General features: G+C 37.0%; 1 protein-coding gene across 1 annotated transcript in view; it reads right to left on the bottom strand.

Annotated features, from left to right (window-relative positions):
• CA10 (carbonic anhydrase 10) overlaps positions 1-27,641 on the bottom strand; it is a 209,802-nt gene that overhangs the window by 31,463 nt on the left and 150,698 nt on the right. Inside the window, exon 5 of the mRNA XM_072881275.1 lies at positions 14,575-14,760. Within this exon, the coding sequence (XP_072737376.1) occupies positions 14,575-14,760 (186 nt within the window). The remainder of the gene's footprint in view (positions 1-14,574; positions 14,761-27,641) is intronic.

Below are 27,641 nucleotides of genomic sequence, written 5' to 3'. Positions count from 1 at the left end.
ATAACATCACAGTGGAGCCAAAACATTTTAAATTTAGGTGGATTTAAATAGTTTAAATCCTAGGGATTGCATCCTGCTTCCCTTCTGTTGTGACCCACTGTATTGTGCTCCCGACAGTAACGACCGCATTGTAAACACATATCCTACCTTACTTTACATTTGTTGGCGTGCCCGTGGTTTCACCTATTTCAGTGGGGCTGTTAATGTACATGAAGATTTGTGGGGATAGCCCCCAAAAGTGCTGCCTGAAAGCTCAAAATTCTAACAAAAGATTTCCAACTTTCTTTGAAATATTCATCTCCAGTACTGCATATATCTAAAAAGTAGGTATGTATTTTCAAATAGGCCACAGGAAAAAGGTTTTTTGGAACTTCAGATACTGAGGGTTTTTTTTACCCTGCTATTTTTCCTTTCATCATTTTCCTGGATTTCTAAAAGAAAATCCTATGAGAATGAAACAGACAGACATTCATTAGAATCTGGAAGAATAAGGATGATTTTTTTTTTCCCCCTAATTAACTGCCCCAGGGAATAGCTCTACCAGTCAGGAGGAAGAACAGTTCCTCTATTGTGCCTTTTGTGACTTAGGAACAGTAGATAGGGAGGCTCTAAGCTACAAATCAAACAGTGAAAATCCTCTTAACTGAACACACCCTTGGGCTTCACACAGAATAAGGCCTTACAGTAATCATAAGCAGAACTGGTTGGGATTTTTTCTGCTGAAACAGGGTTTTGCTGGAAAATGCTTACGTGTCAAAACCAAAGTACCTTGTGGAGGGAACTTGATTTCAAAGAAATTTTGCTGAAAGACAAGCAGAGGCTATTGGAAATCTCCCTGATTTCCTGCCAGTTTGTCTTGTGATTTAGCCAAGAGCCTGGAGACCCGACGTCCTCATCACTCTAGCTTACCTTACAGTAATTTGTTGGTTTTCCTGTGATGTCCCTCCCCTATCATGTGTGTATAAAATTCTGATTGTGGGTACAGGCAGATTGTCAAAGGGACTTTCTAGGTACCTAGAGCATGGGAGCTTTAAGAGTCCTACAGAGAACTCTGTCTTAAACCACAACTCCTAGGGTTAGGCTGTAATTCGCAGCCTTGGATGTGCATGGAAATATTCCTGTCTGATACCTCTTTTATGGCACTAATCCTGCCTAAAGCAGGAATGGTCAGGGATGGATTGTACTGTTTAAAACCACAGCAGCACTATTCTCCCGAGCTTGTCTATTAGCCACCTCACTGGAAACATCTCACTGTGACCACTGCTCTGAAGGTAAAAGTAGAACAAAATGTGCCAAAATCTAGCTTAACTGGAGCAATCTTGGTGTAGTAATATGTATTTTGGGTAAAACGGGCTCCACAGGTCAATGACACAATACTCTTTAGAAACAATCCACAAACCCCAAAGCCACAAAGTAATTTCACAATACGCAGAATTGGGACCAGAGCTCTGACTGTCTCTTTGATTATTAGTTTCTGTCTTTGAAGTATAGGCATGTCCTGCTAAAGGAATGTGTGCTAAAGAGGGCTTTAGGTTTCACCCATGCTGGATTGTTCTGCAAATACTTTATGTATTTTTAATTATGCTTTTATTGGTAGAATATTTTTATGATATTTTATTGACCCTTCTCTGTTTTTTTATGTGAAGAGAGCAAGTAATGAACACTAACCTGTCTTCTCTCAAAGCACTTGACAGTGGTACACTTAGTACTAAGAAGTCTTTTATCTTTTTCTGAATCAGAATTCCTTATTTCAGACAAGCATGCTAATTCATCATTTATGCATATTACCATAAGCTTTTTTGTTCTGTCAAAAAAGAAGAAAAAGTATAAAGGTTTGTTCCTTGCTTCTTCTGGAGAATCTTAGCAGAACCACAGTTTGAAAGCCATGCTCCTCTACTGCTTTATGTAGTGAATTTTAGTGCAGTGAAAGGCACTGCATTGGTAGTTTGGTGGATTGGAGCAGGGGGAAGAAACTTCTGTCTACATAACCTCACCAGGGTATTTCAGACTTATATGGTATGAAGCAAAAAAGCAGCAGGTAATGAGAATTGGGTGGCTGAGCTCCTGTAGCCATGGACGCTGTAAGATTAGGTCCTGTACAAGCTTGAAAAATGATGGGCCTCTCAGGACCATACCTACATGCTTTGCTTTGGACATAGACTTCAAAGTATCAGGCTGGGTTGGAGATAACTGTATAGGATTGATAGCTCAGTCCTTGATCACTTTGTACTTAGATTGTCAGAGGAAATGGGAAAGAAATTGCTAAAGGTGAAAAGAGCAAAAATTCACATAACAAAATATGCTAGATGTATACTGTGCATATTGAATATGCCTTGAAAAATAAAAACTATCGATTTTTATTCATAGGAATTATGCATTTGAGAGAACGTGACAGCTATTTCTGACCAGTCCTATACTGAAGGTTAAGCAGATTAAGACTGTGTAACCAGCTGATTCTGTTATTAGCAGAATTTCCAGGGACTAGAAGGCAGTAGCATGTTCATATTTTGATAAGAAAGAGTAAATAGAATTCGAGGTGATAGGAAGAGATGGACAGTAATGGACTTGCCCTTTCTAGCTGAAATCCAGAACTCTCTTTGCCTTTGATAGAACTTTCAGAGTAATAACTTGTATATGATGCTTTTCTAATGTGCCTATGGCAAATCGTCAGTTAGAAAATGTTTTCATGGCAGTTAGATTAAAAAACCCAACCGAACTACTGAAAAGCAACTGAATAGAACAAATTAATTTTTACTGAGTTTTAAGCCAGCAAATCTTGGCAGGCGTGTGCAGTAATGTCCAGTTAGTTTATACAGAGATAAGAGTGCAGACAGATAAAGGTGAGATATTAAAAGATAAATGGAAAGAAAATGGACTTAGAAGAAATGTGGTTTAACCTTGTCAATTCTAATTCTCCACAGTGTTAACAATGATGCTATTGTGCCTACTATCACTCACATGCTATTTTAAAGGCAGGTATGCCTGAGGAACTGATCTAATTGTAATAATTTTTGAAAGACATGTTTATGAAATGATAATGAAAACTTACGTTTGCTTCCCTTTATTGTTTGTAAAATATCCTAATCCATTATCTGTCACAATTTTGTCTGAAGAAAACAAGATTTAGAAGTATTTCCTTCTCAGTCTTTATTGAAAGTATCAATTATCTAGATGGTTAAAATAAAATACCTCAAATGTAAAGTATTTTGACTTTCTGGGAGGCAGTGTATGCCTGTGTGCTTTTAATTAAGGAAAGGTCTACAGTGATGGTGGAAGGTCAAGTCAGTATGCTAAAGGAAAACTAACTCTGCAACCTCACAGTGTTCCCTGAAAATGTAATAAAAAGGCAGCTAGAATTGACATGATTTAGTTGGCTCTTTACTAAGACACTAAAATGCCTCATAAGAAGCTCTTCAACATAAGGTAAGGGACAAAGACCTAACAAGGAGTAGCTGAAGCTACAGAAATAAACTGAAGGTTAGAGAGCTAATGGTAAGGGTTCACAGCTGCCACTATGTATTAGAAAACAGTAATTATCATCAGGGAGGAGGGAGACTTCTGGGCTGGAGCTCCTCCTGGGCTAATTCAGTCCTAGGAGGATGTGGTCCCCCCACCATTCGGGTCCCAAGTCACAGCGACCAGAGCATCCATGTAGGATGTGGAAGACCTTTGATGCCATCTTGGCTGTCTCCTTTGCCCAATTTGGACATGGGTATGAGCCAGGAACTCCTGCCTCCCACAAGAGTGCCCTACCAACAAGTTTAGACTGTTCAAAATCAGGGTCACATTTGCTGTCTGAAGCTCTTCCATTTGTACAGAGTAACATAAAAATTACTGAAGAAGACAGCTTCCAAAGTGATCCCCTACTCTCTGGGCTATAAGGGCCATGCTGGCTCTCAGAACTAGTGGGTTTTGACTCCACTTAGGCATTAAACAAGTTGTTGCAATCAAGACATATGTGGCTATGTGAGCGCTCAGCACCAAACAAGTGCCTGAGGAACTTCACTGTGGTTGATGGTGATGGATCAGTATCTTGAAAGTGTTGTGTCTCATCTGTTATTAACTCTGGATTCTCCTGTTTATGATCTGATTGCCAGCATTCATCCTCCAGTGCATAGGCAGTATCAGTTAAGAGAGACTGGGCTAAAAGGGTATTACGTTTTTTTACAGTCTGATGCCCATGGTTAGTATATAAATAACAAAACATACAGTTTTACCTCAGACAAAAGCCTATTGCCTTCATCAGAGTTTTGTCCAGGGTGATGTTTACAGTAATTGCTCACTGGTTTTTTTATTGTTTTGGTGAATTGCAAAGATAATAAAAATTCACATATGCTTGCTTTTTATTTTCTTTTGTGGTTGTCCACAATAGCTGCAAGAGCTTTTGTAAAAGAAGTTAGTCTGAGAATTCCCTTTCTCTGGAATGTTACATTAAATATATTTAGGGAAAAAGTTAAAATTTACAAGAAGTGTAGTGGAAAAATCTTTTTATGTTACCAAGTAATATAAAACCCATTTCAAAATTGGTGTAGTTTTTTGGCTGCAGAGGTAAATTACTCTTTAATTAAAGAAGAATCATCCCATAGCAAGTAAAGTCACCCCAAGCAAATGATAATAATTTGGAACAAGGCAAAATGAATACTTCATAAGTGACACTGGAGGGTTAGAGTGCTGAATGTTTTAATGTCCCAGTGGTTTAAAAGAGCAAATCCTACAGCTGCTACTCTAAGCAGAAAAACTCCACCTTATTGCTTTATGATGCTGGATTTTAAAATTGAGGCACCAAAGGGATTTAGATTACAGTCTGACAGACTGTGCTCTCAGTACATTGACACTCTCTTCCACTTCTTCCTCCCCCCCAAAAAGAGAACAGTTGGTAACTGAAAAGTAAACATGTGCAAAAAATATATTTATTACTAATGGGATCTGTTTCACTCAGTATCTAAGAAATTCAATATTCATTATTCCATGCAGCAGATATTTTGCTGTGTCACATGCTACATTAATATAAGCTGACATTGTCAGAGTGCTTGCAATTTGTTTGGACAGCTCCTACAATTCTGATAATGGATGGACAGTCCATACGATTCAGAAAAGTAGTTTCCAAAGACGGAAAGTTTTCTGGCAAGGAACACCCACATATGTGTAGAGAATGAAAAAGAAGAAAAAAACCCCAACTCTAAAAATCTGCCTGTACAGTTTCTTAAATTTCAGTATACAGCAGACAGTATCTATGGAGCTTGTATCACAAAATCTCCAGAAGGCAATATACAGAAGCAAAAAATACTGGGCCCCAGATATGGAGCTCCTTGTATCAAGCCCCTAGAGTTTCCTATGCAGAATCCAGGAAGAATAACGTGCTTTTGTAAAACGTTGAGAAATCTAGGGAATTTGGATGCTTTCAGACTTAGGTGATAGATAAGCAAACATTTGCAGAACCGTTTCTGATTCTTGCTATAACTGACTTGAAAGTAGAAGTCCTATTGCATGTCAGTGGAAATAATGAAGAGAACTTCAATGCCATGTAGCAGCTGTTACCCTAACTTCAACAGCCTTTCATTCATTGTTTTGAGAATAACTCCCTTAAACTTGATATACAAAATTTTCAAATACTTAAATATTTAACAATGCCTTCTAGAAATCAATTAATAATCTACAGAAGTCAGGTGATCTCTGTATCGTTTGTTGTCTGAAATGTTAATGTATTCAATTATTCCAGAAAGACTTGATGCAATTTGTTTCAGGCAATTTTGCTAGGTCTAAATAATCAAAATGGCGACATACTAAAATACTTCTGAAAAGGTCCTTCCTTTATTTGATGTGACTGTGAACTGTAATTTTTCACGTGCAATGACTACACAAATACCTCAGTAATCTGATAAAATGAAAAAGTGCAAGCCTAAAACAAAGATCAAAATCCTGCTCGGGTACCTGAAATTTAGTCTCAAATTTTATAAGTGGTTAAACACTTGCTCTAAAGCATCATTCAAACTCCAGATGGTATCTAATGATTGTTTGGGATTATAAAATTAAATGACTGTTCCTTTCAATTATTTGTTATTGTTAGTCTTTCTGCCAAAAGAAGTAAATACGTAATTCTCCCCCCTATCTTTTTCTTAGTTTGTATTCTACAAAGAGCCATAGTTGTATCTAGGTCCAATCCTGATTCCCTGTTGGTGCAATAACTAAACTTCTGCAGTTTATACACCAAGAGAAACATCTTATTACAATTTGCTTCAAATAAAACCATTAAACTTTTCCAGTTTTATCTGTGCTATCATAAAATGCAGACTTAGACACATAGTATGAACTGTAAATTCTTCCCCTTGCAAAAAAATAAGTCAAAAACCTCATTTGTATTTCCACTGCTAATCAAGTTTTAGAAAGGTGAAAAAATAACATGAATGGTATTTATGATATGAGAAGCTGATTATACATGAAGTAAAATTCTTTATTGCTGATATAAAGTTTGGACATTACTTGATTTGTGTAATTAAGGTTTTTTCCTAAGGGAAGGATAAAACAGGCTATTTCTAGAATCTAATTTTCCTTTAAAAATGGCAGTATGACTACAACAGCACTAAATGTAAGACTGTGTCTGCAAGAGTATACTGGCACTGCCTAGTAATGCAGCCATTCATACAAACATGAGTTTTACTTGCTGTGTATTTTTTCTATTTATATATTTATGATCAATGATTTATAGTTGCTACACCTTCGCTTGATTCTGTAACTTCTCCTGGCTATTGAGTTTTGGGATTTTTTATTTAACAAGCGTATATTACCCATGACTTGAAGATGACTGTCTAGCCAAAAAAATACAGGAAGGAACATAAGTTAAAAGTCAACTTTTCCACTTCAAAAGTGTTAAAGATGAAACTGCTTTTGAAGGTCACTAAGGATTAAGATGCATTTTTAGCACATAGCCAGTGTAGGAAGTTTACTGCATTTTGATGTAAAATAGACCACAAAAATTTCTGTTCCATATTCCTGGAAAGTCATCTTTCTTGTGGTTTCCAACAGAGTAGTTCAAATGGAGAAGCTTCCTCAATAAGAAACGCCAACTGCATTTTAAATATTGCTCATTTGCTGCTTACAAAATTTCTGGATGTCAACACGTTATTCTGACTGGTACTTTAAAATTGCTATTACTGCCATGTAGCCATGGATGTTTAGATGGTTCAGTTACTGCCTGGCTTTCCACCCATTTTCAGCTTTTGGTTTCAAGGAATCGCCCTCTGTCATCTCCTCTCCCTACAATTCTGTCCATAATTCATGTAAGTGTATATAACGCTGAAAATCTCCCACAAAAAAAAAAAAAAACCTACAAAAATCTAATGGAACATGAAATCAAGTAAATTGAATTGGGTACAGCAATTAGTTTGCATTTTTATCTGCAGACCTGTTTCTTATCCATCGACAAAGTAACAGTTAAACGTGTGTAACTCAGATGCTTTGAATCGTTTAAGAAATATAAGTACACAAGGGTCAGAACAAAATAATATGGGAAATCTGGGAAATAAAACCTAGCATTCAGATTTTCAGTATTAGATTTTGGGAAATTATTTGCAGTATCTCATGAAACCATGCAGATATTTTATATCTTGTAGCTTGCCCCTTTATATATTCCTATGTAGCCACTGCGGGATAAGATTACTTGTTCAATTGCTACGTGCCCCAAACTTTTCTGTCCTTCACTTTCATTGAAACTACTCTGGTTCAGGCAGAAGGCTGGTGCTGAGCTGACTTGCAGGACTGCAGGAGCGTGGCTGCATTGCAAGCTATCTGGACTCCACAGAGCTGAGAGGCATTGTGGCCCCTCTTCCCACGACAGCAGATAGCAGCTACATATGATGTATTTGTAGATGTGTAGAAGGCTTGTTTAAATGTTGCAGTTTTACAGGGAGCATAAGGGGTGTTCAGGTGCCCAGGAGTTTTGCTTTGCTTTTCAGATGCTTTGCCCAGGAGTCTCAGAGCATTTTGATCTGCCCCTCTAGCTTCTGCTCACTCTCAGCTACCGTCCTGGAAGTGAGGCTGCAGTCCGACACTTTAACAGGCTATGTAATCTAAATTACATGTTTGTACAAACAGACTACCGTTAATTATTGTGTATTACTTCATGCAGTGGTTCTGGAACAATATGATCCATATCTGACAGAAAAATACACAGTAAATTAAAGCATTAACTTTTACCTTCCTGTTGCATTTATACTGTTCTGTGGTCACCTGCTGTTTTATTGCTGGTTTCAGGTACAGTAAGTGCATTAGCCTTAGCACCTTAATGACTCTTTAGTCAAAAAAACTTTTGCTTAGTGTCTTGATTTATCATCTCATTTTTATTTGGGGGAAGTATTTTGGGAACATTAAAAAATGTTTTTTATATGTTTCACTTTATAAAATAACATAGCTTTCCAGTATGCCTCCCTGCAAGCTTTGCTGTCTAGATTATCTTGGCAGTGTTCTTCCTTGGACCATATTTTTTATTTTTTTGCTATGGACCGCGCTTTTAAATCTGAAGGGCTCTGCTGTCCAGAGGGAGAGGAAGCCATTTCACCTCCACGCAGTTTTAGAGGGGAGACAGACCAGGCAGCCTGCTACTAAACACATCTCTGTTAAAGAGCCCAATTTCCTTATAAAGTCAATAGAGGGTGGAAAGGAATTTCCGTTGGAGGATTCAGAGCTCTTAAATTAGCAGACTGCAATCAGGTGTGAATATCCCTCAATTTGTGCTAATATATTGTTCAATCCTATTTTCTTTTATATTAACCAGCAATAAAAACCCATTTAACTTGAAATATAAAATTGATTTTGGTTTAGAAAAACACAATAAGCATGCGTTGATGAATAAGTGTCTTTTGGAATTTAACTCTGCTTTTTATGGACATGAATATTTTATAAAATTTCAGGTGAAACCACCTGTAATCTTTAGGGTGGACAGAGGTGCATTCTTGCAACTAATGCACATGTTCATCTCCCACTGATTTGGAATTACTCATGTGAATGGTCTCCTTATACTGTAGTGATGACAATACCACCACCTCTTCCTGATTTATATTCTGTTCCTATAGCAATTTAATTCATTATCCTATTGCCTTTCTCCTCTGAAGCTGAACATTAATCTGAAGGTTATAGAGATTTTACTAAACCACCCTTCCATTAGACATGTGTTCCCTCATCTGGTACTTTCCTCAGAGGCTTATTTTTCAACATTAATAAGCACCGCAGTACAGTAAACTCATCTTCTGGCTGAAATACTTAAAAATGACCTGCATCATTTCCAATGAAGTCTCCAAAATGTAATACAGATGGCCTGTGGCAACTGACAGATCTGAATTTCAAACTTCCTTCTGCAAGCTGCAGGAGTGCCAGCATTACGAGGCATAGTAGGGGCTGGCTTACAGCTAGCTCTGCTTCGGTGTTGTAACCACCTGTAGGAAGGCGGTTATGAAGAAGCAGGACATTCCTGTCCTCTCTGCTCAGGGACTTCGCTGGCTGATTTAATGCTCCTTTCCTGAGGAAGAGGAAGGACTACGTGCTAGCACAATTTGATGAAGAGCCATGCTAGACTCACAAATCCTCACATCAGTGAGGCTTCCTATAGAGAACAAAATAGAAAAACAGATCTGGGAGAGGAATCTAAATATTGGGTAAGTGTAGGGAACTGTGTGGAGAAAACAGGGGCTTTTGTGCAGAACTGACCCCTAGGTTAGAAAAGGAGGCAGAGTCCTGAGCCAAATGTCACGTGGGAAGTGCAACTGAACGTTCACCTTCTAGGTGATTAAATTTTTAGGAAGAAGATAGGGGCCTTATCAAATAAAAGGAGATGAAAATGGCTTGTAACAAGCAATACAATATAGAGTTGGCCTGTACTCGCTGTTTCTTCTGACATGCTAATTGGCCATGACTTGTTCCATTTTGCCAACATAACTAAAGTCATAGCACATATACAGGACTTTATTCCAGTAAAGGTTTTTTCGTTGGTTTGTTTGTTTGTTTGTTTGTTTGGGGTTGGTTTTGTGTGGGTTTTTTTTTTGTTTGTTTGTTTGTTTTTTGTATAAACAATACCAACATTAGGATTTTTGGGGAGGCTATTTGGAACCACACAGGCAAGTCAAAGGTGTACAGAAGGTCTCAGTAACAGAGCCACTGTTTCTGATTTAACAATTCAGACTACTCTAATTCTGCAGCAGGCTGGATTAAATTATTCCAGCTGGCTGGATGCTTCTCATAGGCTGTCTATCTAACAGTCCTGCTTCTAAAAATACCAGAAGTTGGATTTGCAACACTGATCTCTCTGATAAATAATCCTTTACTATCACTAGAAGTCCTCCACTCACATAGAATATGCCTGCAGTTAAAGAAATTGGAGTAGTAGGAGAAGGCTTGTATTTCAGAATTTCCAGCCTCCCCCTTTGATTCCCATTTTCTTGTATTTTATTCAGTTTTCTTAGTGGCTTTTAGCAGCAGCAAAAGTAAATCTCAGTTCCAAACTGTATGTAACTTACAATATGTATTCATTTATCTAGATAGTATTCCAGCTTTCATTTTACTTCTTATGCAGCGGATGAAATCAGTGTGTGTTTATAGTCTCTGTCAATGGGTTTTCAAAGGGTGACTTGATGGGCAGAAAAGAATAAATCTGTTTTTTTTCATGTGTTGTGGACTATGGCCTCTTGTTTGAAAGTCTCCAGGTACCGAGTTTGTGAAAAGTGCGTAACACCAAATGATTAAGCTCCTTGACTTTCTGCCTTTACGTTGATAAGGCTACTACAATGCACAGCCATAAAGTGGTTGGAGGTCTCCTGCAGAACATTTTTCATTTTTCTGCTTAGGAAAAAAAAAATTGGTATGGGTTTTTATGACTTTGCCACATGGTAAAGTAAAAGGGTCCCATTTTCACCATGAACCTTTTGGAGATTGTTAACTTTTTATTTTAACAAGGTAGACAGTGCCTAAACAACAGCACTCTGGTAAATTCTGCTGTATTTTGTACTGCTGCTGTCTGAAAGGAAGATGGTCTTTCTCATTAAATGATATGGACTCTGAAGCATTGAAAACCGTTTTGCATAGAGATACTAGGCAGCAAACACAAATGATTGGTGTCTTAGTTGGGGACTTCGCTTGAGCCAAGATTTTCTTTTAATCATTATAACACAGTAGGATGCTTATGCAAAGAGTAGGGAATGAAACATACTCAAGTATGTATCAGAGGGACAAGTATTTAAGTATTCCAAAGCCTGCCTTTCTTTCCCCGTTAGCAGTGCCAAACATATTGATGATAATCTGATACACAGTTTTAAAGCCCTTACACTCAAACTAAGCATTAGTTCAGTTTTTCTGTTTACTAAAGTGATAATTAGGGGCTAAAAGGTAACCAGATTATTGTAGAGATCTCTCTTGACAGCCTTTAACACCTAGTTAAATGTTAAAGCCTAGAAATTACAAGCCTTTCAGTATCATTCAGACCACAGTATATTTTGAAGCAATTTGCTATTTGTAGATTGTTTTTCATGCCGTGGTACCACTCCAGTGCTCTCTAGCTTGCTCTGAGTGCCTGCCCACTTGCAGAACATTCTCACTAGGAAAAAAAAAGTCCCTAAGAACAAACTTCGTGCTTAGTATGGATGTTAGGTGGGATTTCCAGATGTGTAAAGAACATTGCAGCTGATTCAAGGTATAGTGGGGCTGTTTAAAAGCTTCTGCCTTGTCTGCGCTTGGATTTAATTTAGGTCTGTTTGAGCCAATCTAATAGTTTGCCAGTGATGTGAGGGAGAGGTACTGGTCTCTCCCCTGACCTCTCCCCAGGTTCCCCTTCTCTCTCTGTACTGACTTTAACGTTCATTGGAGACCTCAGTGAAAATGAGGGGACAGATATGGATGGGAGTGGAGGGAAGGAGGAGTAGGAATTGTGTTCTACTGGAATGGATCACACTTCTTGGGTAACTTCATCCTTGGGAATGTTTCCACAGCAAAATAGAGGTTTCAGTAAAACCCATAGATGGATTTGTCCAACACAAATAAGAACAGCAGTAACAAGGCAGTGGCATGGGAGTTAGCGTGCAATTAGCAGTCAAAAAGTGTAATCCTGCAATGTTTTTTCTCTGGTTGCCTACACCTGCTAAAGCCTAAGTCAGCAAATATTCATTGCTATTCTTACCTGCACTAGCTAAATTAAACTAATGCACTTATGCAATTATTTTTCTTTATCCCATCTCCTCTGACAGCATTATCCAATGCAGAAGTGATAGTAATTAGCAGCAACAGTCTTGAAAGCATACGTTACATTATAAAGACATCTACTCTATCATAAAGTCAGCTAGCTTGTCTACAGTTTTCTTACTGTAGTTGCTGGGACCTGTAGACATTACATCTTCCAGTGCTGAGAGCTTATCAAAAATCACTTATTTATACAGAGACAGCACTTGTATGGGTGGATGTATATTCTAAGAACACTGTCAGCTGCCGTCCGTCACTGAAAATTTGCACCCATGCTATTCAGCATGATTGATTTGAATCTGTGCTTGTATTTTGGAAACAGTATGTGTTCTATAAATAAGACCTAACTGTGGAGATGCAGGTTCAAATTAGTAATTAATACCTGACCTTATTGGAACTTTGCTGTCTAGCTGCCCAAAATGGCTATCTGAAACTTTGAAAAACACATCCTGGAAGCACAGAATTTATCTCTCCATCTGAAATGGAGGTGTCTAGTCTAAGCTACTTGGCCTGTTGTTTGTCTCTGCTCTGTTGTCAGGGAGATGCATCTTCACAGAGTGATTTGTCCTGTCCTAAGAGATGCATCTCTGGCTATCAGGAATGATCATCCTCTGTGGATGCTAATCTCTTTCTATTCACTGCAGGAGGAATTCAGATAACTAGATGAATCCTGCATATACTGTGGATCCAGCTGTGCGTGACTGACTAACAGCGGTTTCCACTTAGCTAGGTTTTCTGCTTTTATTAAGAAAATCTTGAGGTCTCTGTCAGCAAATAGTGCCAAATGTTAATAGTACTTCAAAACTCCTACTTTCAAAACCAGAAGAGCCTAGTTAAGTATTAACATTAAGTATTGCAAAACAATGCTCTACTTTTTTACCTTTTGTTATAGTCTATGGCTGATGCATTTATAACTTAAAATCTCTTGTAAAAATATCTGAAATTATGCTGATACATCATATCAAGTGCAATGGTATGTTTCAACCAGATTTTTGCTTTCTTGTTCAGTCAACCTGCTTTCGTTTGCATATTGCTCTTCTGTAAATCTGATTAGCAAAGCAAAGACCTTATTTACTACAGCATACTTAACTTTCAGCTCTTAAAGGAGCAATACATCATATGTTCACTTATCAAAGAATTTAACAAAGGCAACCAGAAGTCAGTTGTGTAAGACATGAATAATTTCATGCAAAAGCTGCCACTGGCTATATTATACATCTATGTAGCTTATAAAACAAAGCAAATGATTACCATCAATTATAATACCATCATTTGACAACTCTGCAATTAATTTCCTACTCTTAAATAACTGCTGTTGCAGAGTGCCAAAGAAAATGCCATGCATTAACTGACTCATCACCAGGGTCTGTGATAGATAGTACAGATGGTAATTTGATTATTCATCTCCAAGAAAATAAGTGCTTTATTATGAAAAACTACTCATTTTGGTCTTCTGAAAGAATGGTAAAAAGACACCTTGAGTACCTTTAAAAATAATCCCTACAGTAATATACAGTTATTCTTAAGCATTATTTTATTTGTTAAGATTTGTGGAGTAGAGTTGCAGGCTAGATAGTTCACAGACATGGCACAGGCTGACGAAGGATGGGGTACTACAAAACCCGTGCATCTGCTCTATGTAAAAATGCTCCTACATAAGAAGAATGAAAAGATTCTGCTTTCTCTACCAGAAAGGCTGCAAACGTTACTATACATCTTGCAAACGTACTCCATATTCAAGACTAAAATATTTATCCAGCAAGAGTAATGGGCTATCCTGCAGCATCTGTTAGGATCGCTAAATTATGGTCTTTTCTGGGACCTTTAAAGACATGTATTTAAAATACAAACCAAGTACCAATTCTGCCGGGATTTACTTGTGGAGTTAACTTTATTTCTTTAGCAGACCAACAGACTTCTGTGGAACCATCTCTAAAATTAAGTATCACCTTATTTTTACATGAATCAAAGGCAGAATGATACTCATTGTAAAGTGTTACACACCGGTGAGTAGCAAATTAGCACTTTTATAAGAACTTGAAGTGCTTTCAGTATTACTTTGTGGTTAATCTTGCATGTGCGTTTACTAGGGATATAAAGGACCCATGAAAAGATACTTGATTACTTTGTAAGTAGTGCATATGAGAATATAGGGTGTCTATGCATACAATAAATACAACAGTTTCATTTTTAGATATGAGTCACGCAATTTGCAGTGCATGGGCAAAAATGATTTTCAGAATGGATAAAGGGAAACAATTTTTATGAGTACAAATTAGTTTGCAAATACCTTCAGGCAGAAATGGAAAGTCAGTAATTCATACTGGTTCATTTGTAACTCCAAATACGTTGACGTACCTCCCCAGAGAAAGCCTGTCCATTGAGTAGGTGCTCTGATCCCTGGCTGTCTTCACTTCCAAAGTGTAACCGGATTTCCTCTAAGCGGTGACTATATGTCATCGGTCCTCCAGAGATGTTGACCAAATGCTCTTTGTCTAATCGTAGAGATACATGTCTCCCTGTATTATACATCGTCCCACTGACCTAAACAAAATGCGGGGGGGGAAAAACATTTTTTCAAAATAATTTGTAAATCCTAGAAACTAGTTACATGTACTTCAAGATTTTGCTCTTTAGACACCTTCATTTAAATGTAGCAATACATCTTATTGTTGTGAGATGAAACACACAACCTGAGGTTATACTTCAACTTCTGCTTTGAATCTTATACTGTATATTCAAATATTTTGCTAAATCCATATGTACATATTTTAGCCAGGGGCACATGGTTAACACAGTGAATAGGATTATTATACTTCTAAATAAGTAGGCTTTTAGAATATTTTCATGCAAGGTCTGAATAATGGCTTCATTACAAAATTTCTGCACTGAAAATGGGAACATTTCAGCTGACATAAATTATTTAAGTACACTTGAACAAATCTGAAATTTAATTCATTTTTTCCTTCTTTTAATATTTATAACAAAGTTATCCAAAAGTAAAGGTGCTGCAAAAAGCAGAGATATAATTATTCATAAATAGGGAGCCCTACTCCTACTGGAGCTGCAGGTAAAAACTTTCATTGTCCTCCTCTGCACGTCTCTTTGTTTTGTTACGAATATTTTGTGTTTACAATTGCCAGATCTTTTAGCCATAGCAATACAGAATTAATTACAATTTGATCATATATCTCTAGTTCCTAGTACACCTCAAATAGCTGTAATGCTCTTCAAGATTCATCTTTATTTTAAAAATTCATCTATCTTTTATTCTTTTTAAGACTGAATGTTGTGCTTCATTTGCAAACTGATTTACAGCTGCTGTAATGAAAAAGAAAATGATTGTGGAAATTTTTCATATGGAATATAATTCTGTCATAATTTCCACTGTCATAGGAAAAGTTCCTATAGCAAGAGGTTCCTTAATTTCTGCTATTAGAAAGTGACATATGCCAGTTTGAGTTAAGGTAGAATTGTGATTTGTTTCAAAACATTCTGCATTGATACAAACGGTACATTTGAGTAACATTCATTTACTTTAAGAAGAGGAAGTGTAGCAGTAATATGCTTTGTTGCACTTCATTTAAAATTAAAGACATGACTATTATGTATTATATCCTATACTACATCAGTACTATAGCAATTAACATTGCTGCAGTGTCATTTTATCTGTAATACTAATTACTGAGTTTAAATGACCTGTTTTCGTGCACAGTATGTTGTAAAAAGTTACACTGAACAGACTGTGCAATAGAGCTAAATGGATGAGATTAAACAGCTTTTGATTTTTGTGGTTTTTAAAACTTTGATACAGATGTTCTATTTTTTGTGTTTATTCCAATTCAAAATAAGCAGTAATAAATTTCTTATGAAAAGTAATAAACACAAATATTCCTATTCATTGCAAATAAAACACAACGATCTTATTTATAAATGCTCCTCAGTTTTCCTGCTTGACTTTGCATGCATAATAATTAAATACCAAGTTTAGTTTAATAAGTGGAAGAAGGTCAGTTTATTGAATTCCGTTTCAGTACACTGCATATGAATGACATAAAATTGCTAATCATAAGTAACAAATGTAGTTTAAAAACAAATAGGGGAAAATGGTTTAAAGCCTCTTATTCACATTTGGAAACTCATGCTTCACTGAACACTCAGTTAAATTTAGCAACTATGCAAAATATTCAGAATCAATTTTCTTACTTAAATTGGTACAAATCTCAAATTAGGTTATCATTATTTTCTCTCTCAAGGTAAAAGCGACCCAAATAACCCCTAATATGAATCAAATAACCCTCTGTAGAGCAGAGAGGGGAAATGATAAGAGGCAAATTCATGAACAGGAGTAACATTTGTCTTTCTCATTTCCCCCCTCATAAAAATGCAGTGCTTGTAATGAGATTGCATTGACTGTTTTAACACAGGATTTCCCTACGTAACTGCAGATAAAGAATACCAGTAATGCAACGAAGAATCTGACATGCCTCATTTCTGACCTGCAGGGAGGGACGAACACTTGCAGTGAGACTAATAAAATCTCCTGCATGGGCACACAGACTTGTCACCAGGAAGGACAAAATCCAAGATATTCAATATAAAAAATACAAGGTCTTGCCCTTTTATCTGCCTTCTTAGGTTTAAGTGAAGCACTAGTTTTCTTGTAAGTGTGTGTCCAAGGGAAGAGTAGCCACATATAGCAGTCTAGATTCAGGACCAAATTGCACCTCACGTGCCCATGCCCATTTCTTTTCTTGAGAGTGTCAGCATATACCACCATTACAAGCAGCTTTTAATGGGCACTTCTTTTATGGGCATTTGCTTACTATAGGAAGAATAGAAGTGTCTTATATTTGTCATCTACTCAGATTACATCTGAATGAAAGATTGAAATATTTAGGAACCTTTTTTTTAAATTTCTGGAGACTTTCTGACTTGCCAAGATTGTATAGTAGGCTGTGCTCGATTATGGGAAGTACCACTGTAATGCTATGTGAAGTTCTTCGTTGCGGTTCAGGATATTGTCTGTTTTATATACAAATCCAATATCTTATCACCTTTAAAAGTGTACATTTCAAGTATAACCATTTACAGTTGTAGGGCATAGTATCACGTAAGTGCAATCACTTTCTGTTTGCAACCTCGAAGTCCACAAATGCATTATACTCAGTAGGAAAGTGTCATGAAAAAAACCATGCAAGAAAAAAAGTTGTCTTCCGTTGTTTTCAGCAGAAAACAATGCATTGTCTTTTCACTATGCGCAGTTTTAACTGCTACTGGAGAAAAACAAGGCTCTGATCTTATTCGCTATGTGAACCTACTGATAAAAGAAGGTTTTTCCATATTTTATGGTACTGAGCCTTTAAAGTGATGGTGCACTCTCGCTTTAGAAGACCAAACTGAGTTGGTTTTGTGGAAAGCAAAGTTGCATGTGGTCTTGTAAAAGGCTGCAGGCACAGAAGTTAACAAGGAGGTATTGTCTATATTTCGTGCGTTGTCCTACAAGATAAACAGTATGAAGGCAGGGGCGCCTTATGGGAAAGATGTTGACTCTGCCTAGTACAGTCAACAATATCTGCTACTCCAGAAAGCATAGTATTTATTTTTTTGCACCATTCTGTGGATTGGATAAAATGTTATAGGGTAGTTTAAAAGGATAATATAAAAGATCTGTTAAGATCTATATAACTATTTCCTTAATGTGTTAGACTAATCTTTGGTGCTAAGTCCTTCATAGTGATGGCCTTCGTGTTGTTTCTTGCTCTGCTTTTAAGTAACCCTTTTGTTCTGTGTTTCTGTTTGACTTGAAAGTTACATAAAGATGGAAACAGCAAACAAGCTTGGGGAAAAAAGAGCATGAAATCTTGCCCTCCTGTTTTTCAAAAGGATCAATCTTCATATTTATCTTATGCACTAGAAATGAGACTATATTAAAGAAAGCATATATTAAAATGTCAGTAAAAGCCTGTCTGAGAAAACAGCAAAGTCCAACATTGTCAAAATGAATGATCATACCACGTCCTTAGTTGCCCCCAATTTCCTCATACATTAAGAAACATTTCCAAACAAATAATTTTACCGGTGGCAAAATCCCCAAGTAGAAAGAGCACGATGATGGGCTTCAACCTTAATTGTGGAATAGTTCAACTTTGGTAGACTTTAATTAAATTATTAACATACTCCTGATGTAGTTATTTTCTATTTAATCTCATTCATTTTAATTCTTGCTTCACAGAGCTTTGTGCGCCTAATTCCCCAGCAGCATTATTCTCTCTCTTTCTCTTGATGCAAGACAGCCACACAGGCACATGCTGCTAATATATTCTATACTATGTTTGTAAGTAAGATCTGAATACTCCTGTGGTATCTGTGTATAACTTGCTGGTCCTGTGATCACAAAAAAGTCCCAATTCTGCTCTTTGAAAGGTGGAACACAAGCAAAGTCAATAAAAATGCATACCTAATAAACACAAACTCTTTGATGCATGTTTATCTTGAAGCTCTACAGACCTTTATGACTGCTAGGAAAAAAAACTCCAAACAACCCCAAAACATTTTTTTCTAATGATGTTCTTTAACACTGCATTTGTGGAAGCATTTTTGTTGTGTCCTAGTTAACTGTATATCTTGTTCACTTTGTCTTTTCTTCCACAATTAGTCCTGAACTAAATATTTTTCAGAATTTCCTTTGTGGCCTACATCTTTACATTACAGTCTGTGTTAAAATAGCCTTCAAAACCCTGAGCAGAAGTGACAGAAAAAGAAGCCTGTTTCAGGGCAAAGCCAGGCTAGAAATGTAAGAGGAAAGGAGAAGGAGCTGAGATGGATTCTTTGCCTTTCAATCCCATGCTATGTTAGCGGCTCACTCTTGCCTTTCTTCAAGGGGTAGCACAGGCTCTCTGCTTCCTAGGGGCCTTTACAAAACAGCGAGAGTGCATTTTGGATTTATTCAAGTAACAGTGGCCTGAAGATTAGTTCCAAGAACGTTTTAAAACTTGTATCACTACCTGCCAGTGGAGCAGCACTGAGTGTAAGGAAGCAGGAAAATCAATTCTGTATGGCTGCCTGCTGTGGTGTCCTTGGATCTTATCTGCAATATTAGATGTTCCTTTCTTTAGGATGAAAATAGATATAGTCCAAAGAAGGCCTAGTACTGTGTAGGGAAGCAAATCACCAAGGATTGAAGAGTGTTTTGAAGGTGTTGTAGTGCCCCAGTTTTATATCCTGCAATAATCAAGTTTCTATCATCTGCCACCTGGCTTCCATACTTTCCCCTTGAGTCCTATATTCCAGCGGAACAGGAAAGCGGCTCTGCAAGCTCAGGGAGTGGTGAGCTTTCCACCCCCATTAGCAGCACCTGAACTACTAATGCCCCATATTTTGTCATTACCTTTGGTTTCTGCCATTTGGTATCCAGGTGGCGACAGCAGTGGGTGGCCTAGTGAGTGCAGCACAGATCCTAAGGAACCTGTAATGTGCCATTGGTTTTCTGCTCGACTTCTCTCCCTAGCAGGTTCATGGAGGCACAAGTGCTCCATGGAAACATTAAAACATGAACGCTAATATTAAACTTTTCCTAGCATCTTCCATCTAGGGGTCTCCAAGTGCTTAAAAAATAAAAAAAGAAATCTGCAATTGTCTTTTGTCTCACAGGTAAGTCAACATTAACGCCAGGTTGTTTTATTTTCTCCCTGACACTTAGACAGGATCATCCTATGCAAAATTTCACTCTGTAGCTCAGGTCACCTGAACTTGAGTTTCTAAGTGCAGTGATAAACTGAATCATGTTTTTCTGAGTCCCTCAAGCAAGTTCCTTTCTTTTAATGTTTTTTGATTGTTGTTCATAGTATCTTGACCAGACCATATTCTGTGATATAAAGTACTGTCCTCATTGATTTAGTTTGATTGTACTGTAGTAAGTACCTTATATCTCTCTTGTGCAAAGCAGAGACTGCTTCAGGGTTTGAAAACACACTATACACAGACTTCAGGGCAGGTCTGTGATTTGAAATCTGACTTTAGGGACAGTGACGAAGCATTGTACCAAACTAGAATTTCAAATGTAACCTACTAAGGCACACTGATCAGTTCTCTGCAGCAGAATTACATACCCTTATTTCAAAGCAATGGCTATACAAGAACATTTATTTTCTTAATATTGTGCTTATGGCATCCAGTTAGTTTTAGAAGTAGTAGCTGCTGTCTTGATTTTCTAGCTGTTGTTAGAGGGGACCCAAGCTGGAAAATAAAATGATTTTACAGAGTTATTCTTCTAAGTTATTTAACAGTTCTTGTTTTTTAAAGTCTTCTCTTAAAGAGGATAGGATATTGATATAATCAAATAGGAGACAATTGTTCTATAGCTTTTCCAAACTTCTGAGAGCTCTATCCTTGTCCTGCAGTGTTCTCTGTGTGTGTACATACTTAGACGCATGCACACACATAAGAATTTTTAAATTGTTCTTAAACAATTGTTTTCTACAGAGCATTCAGTTTTATTTAAGTGTATTTGATGAATATTTGTACATTTGAATAGTTATTTTTAATAATACTTTTTCCCTGCCTTCATCTTTATGCTTTATCATTGTATGCAACAGTATGTAAAGAAATTGTGGAAATGCTGCTAGTGTAACATCATTTTCAAAATCATGTTTGCAATAAACAGCATGATTCTTGACCTTGTAAATCATAATCTTCTATAGATTCGCCTATAAATGTCTCGGGGCCTTAGACATAGATACATATTCAAAGTATTTCGTGCTTTATTTTTGAAGGTAATTTTAAGGCAAATTCCAGCTATGTTTCCTGCAAGCTTTCCTTGCTGCCAGCAGAGAGCACTATTGACCCATCCCATATAGCTTTCACCTATATACCACGGGGTCTTCCACAGCCGGGAAGAAAATTAAAACTAATCTTTTTTGTGTGACACGACTGTAATCCATGGCTTTAGTTTCTGAAGTGGTGGTTTCAGCTGGGGGACAGAATTGCGGGGTCTGTTGCATCAGTCAAGCAGGTTTCTAGTCTACAACCGAGTGTTCGGAGGATGCAGGCTCAGCAGATTGCTTGAAGGCCATCAGATAAGGAAAATATCCAGAGTGCCTTTTCTGGCAAGAATCCAATAGATCTTATGTTGTGTTTATTAAAAAAAAAAAAAGTGTGTGTGTGGGGGAATTAAAGATAAGGAAATACCGGAGTTTTGATACAGTGACACTTACTGGGAGGGAGCTGCAATATAATTGCTGAGCTTTGAAGAACAACAGGCATCATCATCAATATTTGATTAAAAAAGGCCCATGTGAAAAATGTAAAATGTAAGAGAGAAGTGTAAAGATTAAAATAATCTTTTCATCTTCTTAGTTGAAAGGTTTTAAAAAGGAAATGATGTTAATGAGTCCAATTAACCCATTTACTTGTCTAATGTAACGCGTCATGTATCAGCATATGGCATGACACACTTTTTTTTGCCTTTTAAAGCGCCATTTTCAGTAAGAACTTTCCCATTCACTGCTCTGCAGTTTTGCCTGTTTACTTCCCTTAAGTGACTGATCTGTAAAAAACTTGGACCAAACCTCATAAATTAAATATTCAGGCTTACTGGCTAATGAGCACAATATGTCAATTTTCAGTGATCAAAACAATGTGCTTCAATAATGTATACACCATTCTGTAACAAAATTATAATTTTAATAGAGGACCCGCAGGGTCATGGTTAGTCTGAGATAATTATATGCCACAGGATGTGAATGAATGAAACTGCTCCTAGGACATTGGTAATACCCCACAGAGTCTATATGCCACATGCTGCCTTTTAGGGATAATAAAGTGCTTTATTGTATTTCCACTACTCCATTAATGCAATGATTTTTGCTTGTTAGTAACTATGAAGCCTAAAGCAGATGCAGCCAAATTTATGGTGTCTAGCATTAACAATTGCTGTGCATGTTGACACTAGCTGTACAGTGAAATTGTGCTCTCCTTAATCTAAAATATTCCAAAGACATTTAAACCATATGCAGTAGGTGAATTTCATCCCAGAGCTTTCACTGGATTTTTAAAATGAAAATCAAATTATTGAAATGGGCAAGCAGAAAAACTGGCTTCTGTTACTGGACAAGGGATCTGCTTCCACCAATGCTGGCTGAAGGCCTGAGGGACCGGTAAGGATTTTAAGTGGAGGACATACCTTGATGCTGAGAGCTTCCTGTTTGGAAGGATCCATTATATGCTGTTTGAGGTGAAAAAAGAAATAATGAAGAATGTTTTGCTGTAGGAAAGCAGACTGGATCTCAATGTTCACCACCTGCTGTGTAGTACCTTGAAACCTACAGCCTGAATATTTGCAGGCAAACTGAAGCCAGGGAAGAGGAATGTGTGAAAAGAAGTTATGTTGCGATGTGACCTTAAGAGATGACTTTGCATGCAGCAAGAACTGTGCAGCATGCAGTTACCTAGCAGATAAGGCAACAATAATCACAGGTAACTTCAGCCAGGTAAAATGGTGTAGGGATTATGTCAAGTTCCAAGTTCGTTGTGATCGTATGTAGAATGGGGCACAGTCTCCATGCTGAGACCACTCAGGTTTTTTAAATAAATACTATTAGTGCTTCAACAGCAGACACGGATGTGTCTTTACTGTGGTAGATTCTGGAGTGACTTGGGTTTATTAACAGACAACTCAAGTTCGTTTTGAAGTGCTGCGTGCCTGTGTCATGCCGTAGTGTTTAAAAAGGATGTTTTGGCGCGTTCTAAGCTAGTCTTAATACTGTATGATTGCAGAACTAGACTCAGTTCTAGTTCTCAACCCTTCACAACCCTTCTCAACTCACTTCACAACCCTGTGTTTCTATAGCCACCTTTTTACCACTGATGACAAGTCTCATCCTGTGCTGTGACACAGTTACAAGCATAATATGAAAGAGGGAAAAATTACATTTCTGTGCTCCTTGTAGTTCGTTAACCTTAGTTTAGAATTAGGGTAAGTCAATAAGTAATTGAGAGAATAACTGGGGCTTGGAGAACTCATTGCCCTAATTTAGTCTAGCAACCTGTAACGAGATTTTAGTTTCAAGAACCTGCATGAAAAACTGTGTTAAGGATAAGCTGCCTTTTTAAAATCTGAAGGCTTACATAAATTTTCAAAAGGTTGTAAATGGTACAGAAGCCTACAAACATGTGAGAAATGCAGATAAATAAAAAAATTACTCTTTCCATTTTTTATGTGGGTTTAAAATGGAAATTCGAATATGTTTAAATCCTGAGGTTCTAAGTGAGTCCTTTTTTAGTGAGTGATACTGAGATGCACTGACCTTTGGTAGCTGCCTGGATTTCAGAGCTCTTCTTTCAGAGAGCTCTTTGCTTGAAATGCCAGAGGTTTTCCAATGGAATCCAGATCAGATGGAAATTTATAGGACGTATATTGAAATTAGAGTGTTTCACTTTCCTTATGTTTTCCATATAGCAAGACAGACTTTAGGCATTAGATGTTTAATATCTCATTTGATCAACTGCATATTAATAAATGTATTCAGACTTTCTAATGTCTTTATTTTGCTTGTACATTTTCTTCAGTACTTTCATTCCTAATGCCACTTTTAAAAGAAATTTCCCTGCTGAACGGATGAGATATAGCTAGTTGATTGATTTAAATTCTTTTTTAAACTGTTGGTGTATCTTCTGCTTTACTATTTGTATATAGCATTAACAAAAAGGCTGTGCTAAATTAATCTGGGAAGTACCTTTCAAGCTAAGTGGTCAAATAACACTGTAGCATTGTATAGATTATTAATACACTTACCACTTTATTTACCTGCATCTATGTCTCTTTATATGCATACACACACATCTCTATATGTATATATCTCTATATACATATATACAGAGATAAAATATTTTCTTTTTACTAACTTCTGTAAATAGAGGAAGAAAAAGGTCTGTCCTCACACACAGGCCTAGATTAATAAGTTGGCAAGACCTTCTTCCTGTTGTGCATCCAAAGCGCTAGATCGCTGTCTGAAAGACTGAGCAGGGTAAAGGCTGTGCATTGAAAGTTCATCTGTTTTACACCGCAATCAAAACATACCATTATTAAGGTTAATGATACAATTTTACAAGAGCCAGAAAACCCCATTTGTTGTAGTTCTTTATTTCTCTAATTCTTTTGCTGTCAGGAAGTTCTAAATTTCTATGCCTGTTAAGTTTTCATAAGCCCTCTAAAATAACAAAGTGACCGCTGCTGCTTTTTTAAATCCTCTGACCACGCTAGCCATGAAGTTCCAAGAAGACACAATGTACTGAACCCTGTTTAAGGGAAATTGCAGTGTCTGAGTTGTGGTGTAGCTAGAGAAGCATGCTAATGCTTTACTGAAATTATAAGTTAGTGGAAATGAAAAGAAGAATCTATAAAGCTCAGCTTTTTAGCCATGAAAGGGACAAAAGTTTTATCAGCTTTTTTAGCAGAACTGTAACAAGTTTTTGAAAGCAGTATATTTCACAATATCAAGCTGCTTCCCAAATCACTGCCAAGGAAAAAATGCATAGGTATTGCAAAATAATTTCCTGAGCCCTGTATCTCTGGAGGTAAACTAGTATTTAGATAACTTGAAATTTGACCTCAATAAAATTCATTATGTGTCAAAGCAAATCCTTTGCGGCATGCAAAAATTATGAGCTATTCTGCCTAGTAGCATATTTCACTGTTTTTTTTTGAGCAGCAGAGGAGAGCTGTTTTGTCCTGGCTTGCTTTTTCTAGTTCTTTAAAGAAGGTGAATAAATTAGCCTTTCCAGTTACAAATATTACTGTTCCTGTTTTACAGAAGACTGTTTTACTTTTCTCATTTTATCTGCCTCAAAAGCACTTGTGTACCTTTTTATGTTGAGAAAACAGTGGAACTGCAGTAGAGGTAGAAATAAAAGAAAAACAAACAAACAAATCCTATCCTGAACTTATCTTTGCTTTTCCTGACATTTCACTCTATTCCAAAACTCTTCATTTATTTTTTCCTGCCAATGCACTTTAAAAAACCCACAAACCCACATTTTTTTTAAATAGAGCTCCCTAAAGCCAATAATTATCAATTCTAGCTTAACTAGAAGAATCTTCTCTGTGTTCCAATATGCCTCTAATTCAAATGTGTCTGAGAGTCCAAGTGCTAGTTGGATGGAAGACTGGGAAATGTGGACTACGGCATGAACTTGAGCTCCAGGCTAAATGACAGCACAGAGGCAGACCTCGCCTCCTCTGGTGTTTCTAGACGTGGTGTCATGTGTGTACGTCGTCACTCCAGTGGATGTATATACAAAACTCTTTCAATCAGAAAGCTTCCTAAGACTTCACCCATGACCACTCTTCTTCTAAAACTTCATCAACAGATTTTGTGTTTATTCTGTTGTTGTTTTGTTTTTTTTCCCATTCCACATTACCTGCTGTGCTTCTAGATTGCACGGCTATGGGGGAAGAGCTGTTTCTTTGTTCGGTATTCTAATCTTCTGTACAGCTCCACGTACACTGGAGTTGTATAAATTAGTATTTTTACAAGTAATCAAAATGACACAAAGCTCAGAATACCAAGAAGCAATTTTTTCTCTTGCATTATTTCCAAGCATGTTTTATTCCATACAGAGTGAAAGCCACTTTTCTGCTAGCTCAAGTCATAAAGAAATGGTGAGAAACTATTCTGAAAAAGGCTATTAGAAAAACAATTTTTCTATCATGCCAATTTACCATCAATTTCCCTCTGTTTTTCTTGGGCACTGTGCTTACCAAAATACAGACTCATGTGGCTTTGCAGAAGAGTCCGTAAAGAAAAGAGAAAAGGGTTCTGGGATAAAGTCAGCTAGGAATCGGCATATGACTAAATGATTTTCCAATAGGGATACAATTTAGACTAGATAGGATCTTAGCTTTCCAGACACAAAAGGCAAGTTCCTTTTTAAGGAGTGTTTTATCATATATGTTCTAAAGAGTTTCAAGGATGTTTAAGCTGTTGAAACAATAACATTTATAAGTTCATCCTTATTATCTTCTCAGGAAGAATCTTTTAAAATAGTAGTTCATACTCAGTTATGGATGAGCATTCCATTTACTAGCAATTGCTTTTCATCCTCTTTTTTATACCTTCTTCCTTCTCTGTAGCATGCAGAACAGAGGCTGAATGCTCCCAGATGCCTCTGAAGTGGTATCTTCCCCAACTCTGGGTGTTCGCACACGCACTTGTGTGTTCACATTCCTATTTGTGATGAATTATAGCTGAGAAGTTGAAAGGTACAGAACATCTTATTTACAATGTAAGGACAGCCTTGCTCTCTTTATCCTCCATGAAGACAAGTTTTAGAGTTCATTCTCATACTCAGATTTGCTGTTCTCACCTGCAGTAGAGGAAAATACTTTAAATGTGCCTATGTTCTTACTAACTAGATAGGACTTAGGTGTTGAACTGGAAGTTGAACTGGAAGCTGAACTGGAGCTTTCAAAAATTAACTCTTGCAGATCAGAATAAGTATTTCTTACAAGATGTTAATGTAAATTTCAGCACACTTGGTATTTTTAACAATTTTAAATGCAGATTCTGAACAATGGGTCTGCCCCTGAGCTACTGAAATCTGTGAGCAGTACCAGTTTTTATTATGTAATTGGTGACTGATACAGTCTAAAGTAAAGATAGGAAATGCTTCCAGGCCTTCATTTACAGAAAAATATCCACTCCCTGATGTAATTGAAAGATTTGTAAGTCTGTTGTGGCTTATGTCTTATTATTTTATATCAACTTTTTCTAAAGTCTAGATGATGCCTAATAAACAAGTCCTTTAATCATCTTTAAAATGACAAACCTGTTGATAAATTGAATTTTCTCCAACAAGATATTGCTATATTGATTTTAGTACTCCATTTTTAATAAGCACAGACTGTTCAGTATTGCTTGCTATGACAGTCTTGAAAGTAGGGCATCAACTACCTTGGCAAATGGCTGAATTTATAAGGGAAGTTTTTGCTAGAACTCTAATCCATTATCCTTCTATTGTTGACATTCATTTGCAATAAGGACACTGGGCCAGATCTGCTGCATATAAAAAACAGACAGGCATGGCTACCTAAAAGTTTCTGTGTTAGATTTCTTCTTTTCAGAGGTGATTTCAGTCACCAAATTGAATTATGCATACAGCCTTAACAACAACTTCCATCCCTAAGCATGGGCATGTCACTGAGTGAAGGGCTGAAGCTGTTTAATGGGAGCTTTGGTTAGCACGAGCAGTGAAGGTGCAGGAGTTTCTAAAGGTAACATAAGATAGCAAGGGTGGAGAAAGACAATGCTTTCTTTCCTAAGTCGGAGATGACCCACCAAGGTGAGGGAAGAAGAATGCTGTTTTTCATAATTGCAAAGGGTTTCCAACAGCTGATTTCTTCACGTATAGAAGAATAAATTAAGCAC

This window comes from Ciconia boyciana, chromosome 16, assembly GCF_034638445.1.
Source record: "Ciconia boyciana chromosome 16, ASM3463844v1, whole genome shotgun sequence".
NCBI classification, from domain to species: Eukaryota; Metazoa; Chordata; class Aves; order Ciconiiformes; family Ciconiidae; genus Ciconia; species Ciconia boyciana.
The sequence above is the reverse complement of the archived record's forward strand: the minus strand, read 5'-3'. Positions and strand labels throughout refer to the sequence as shown.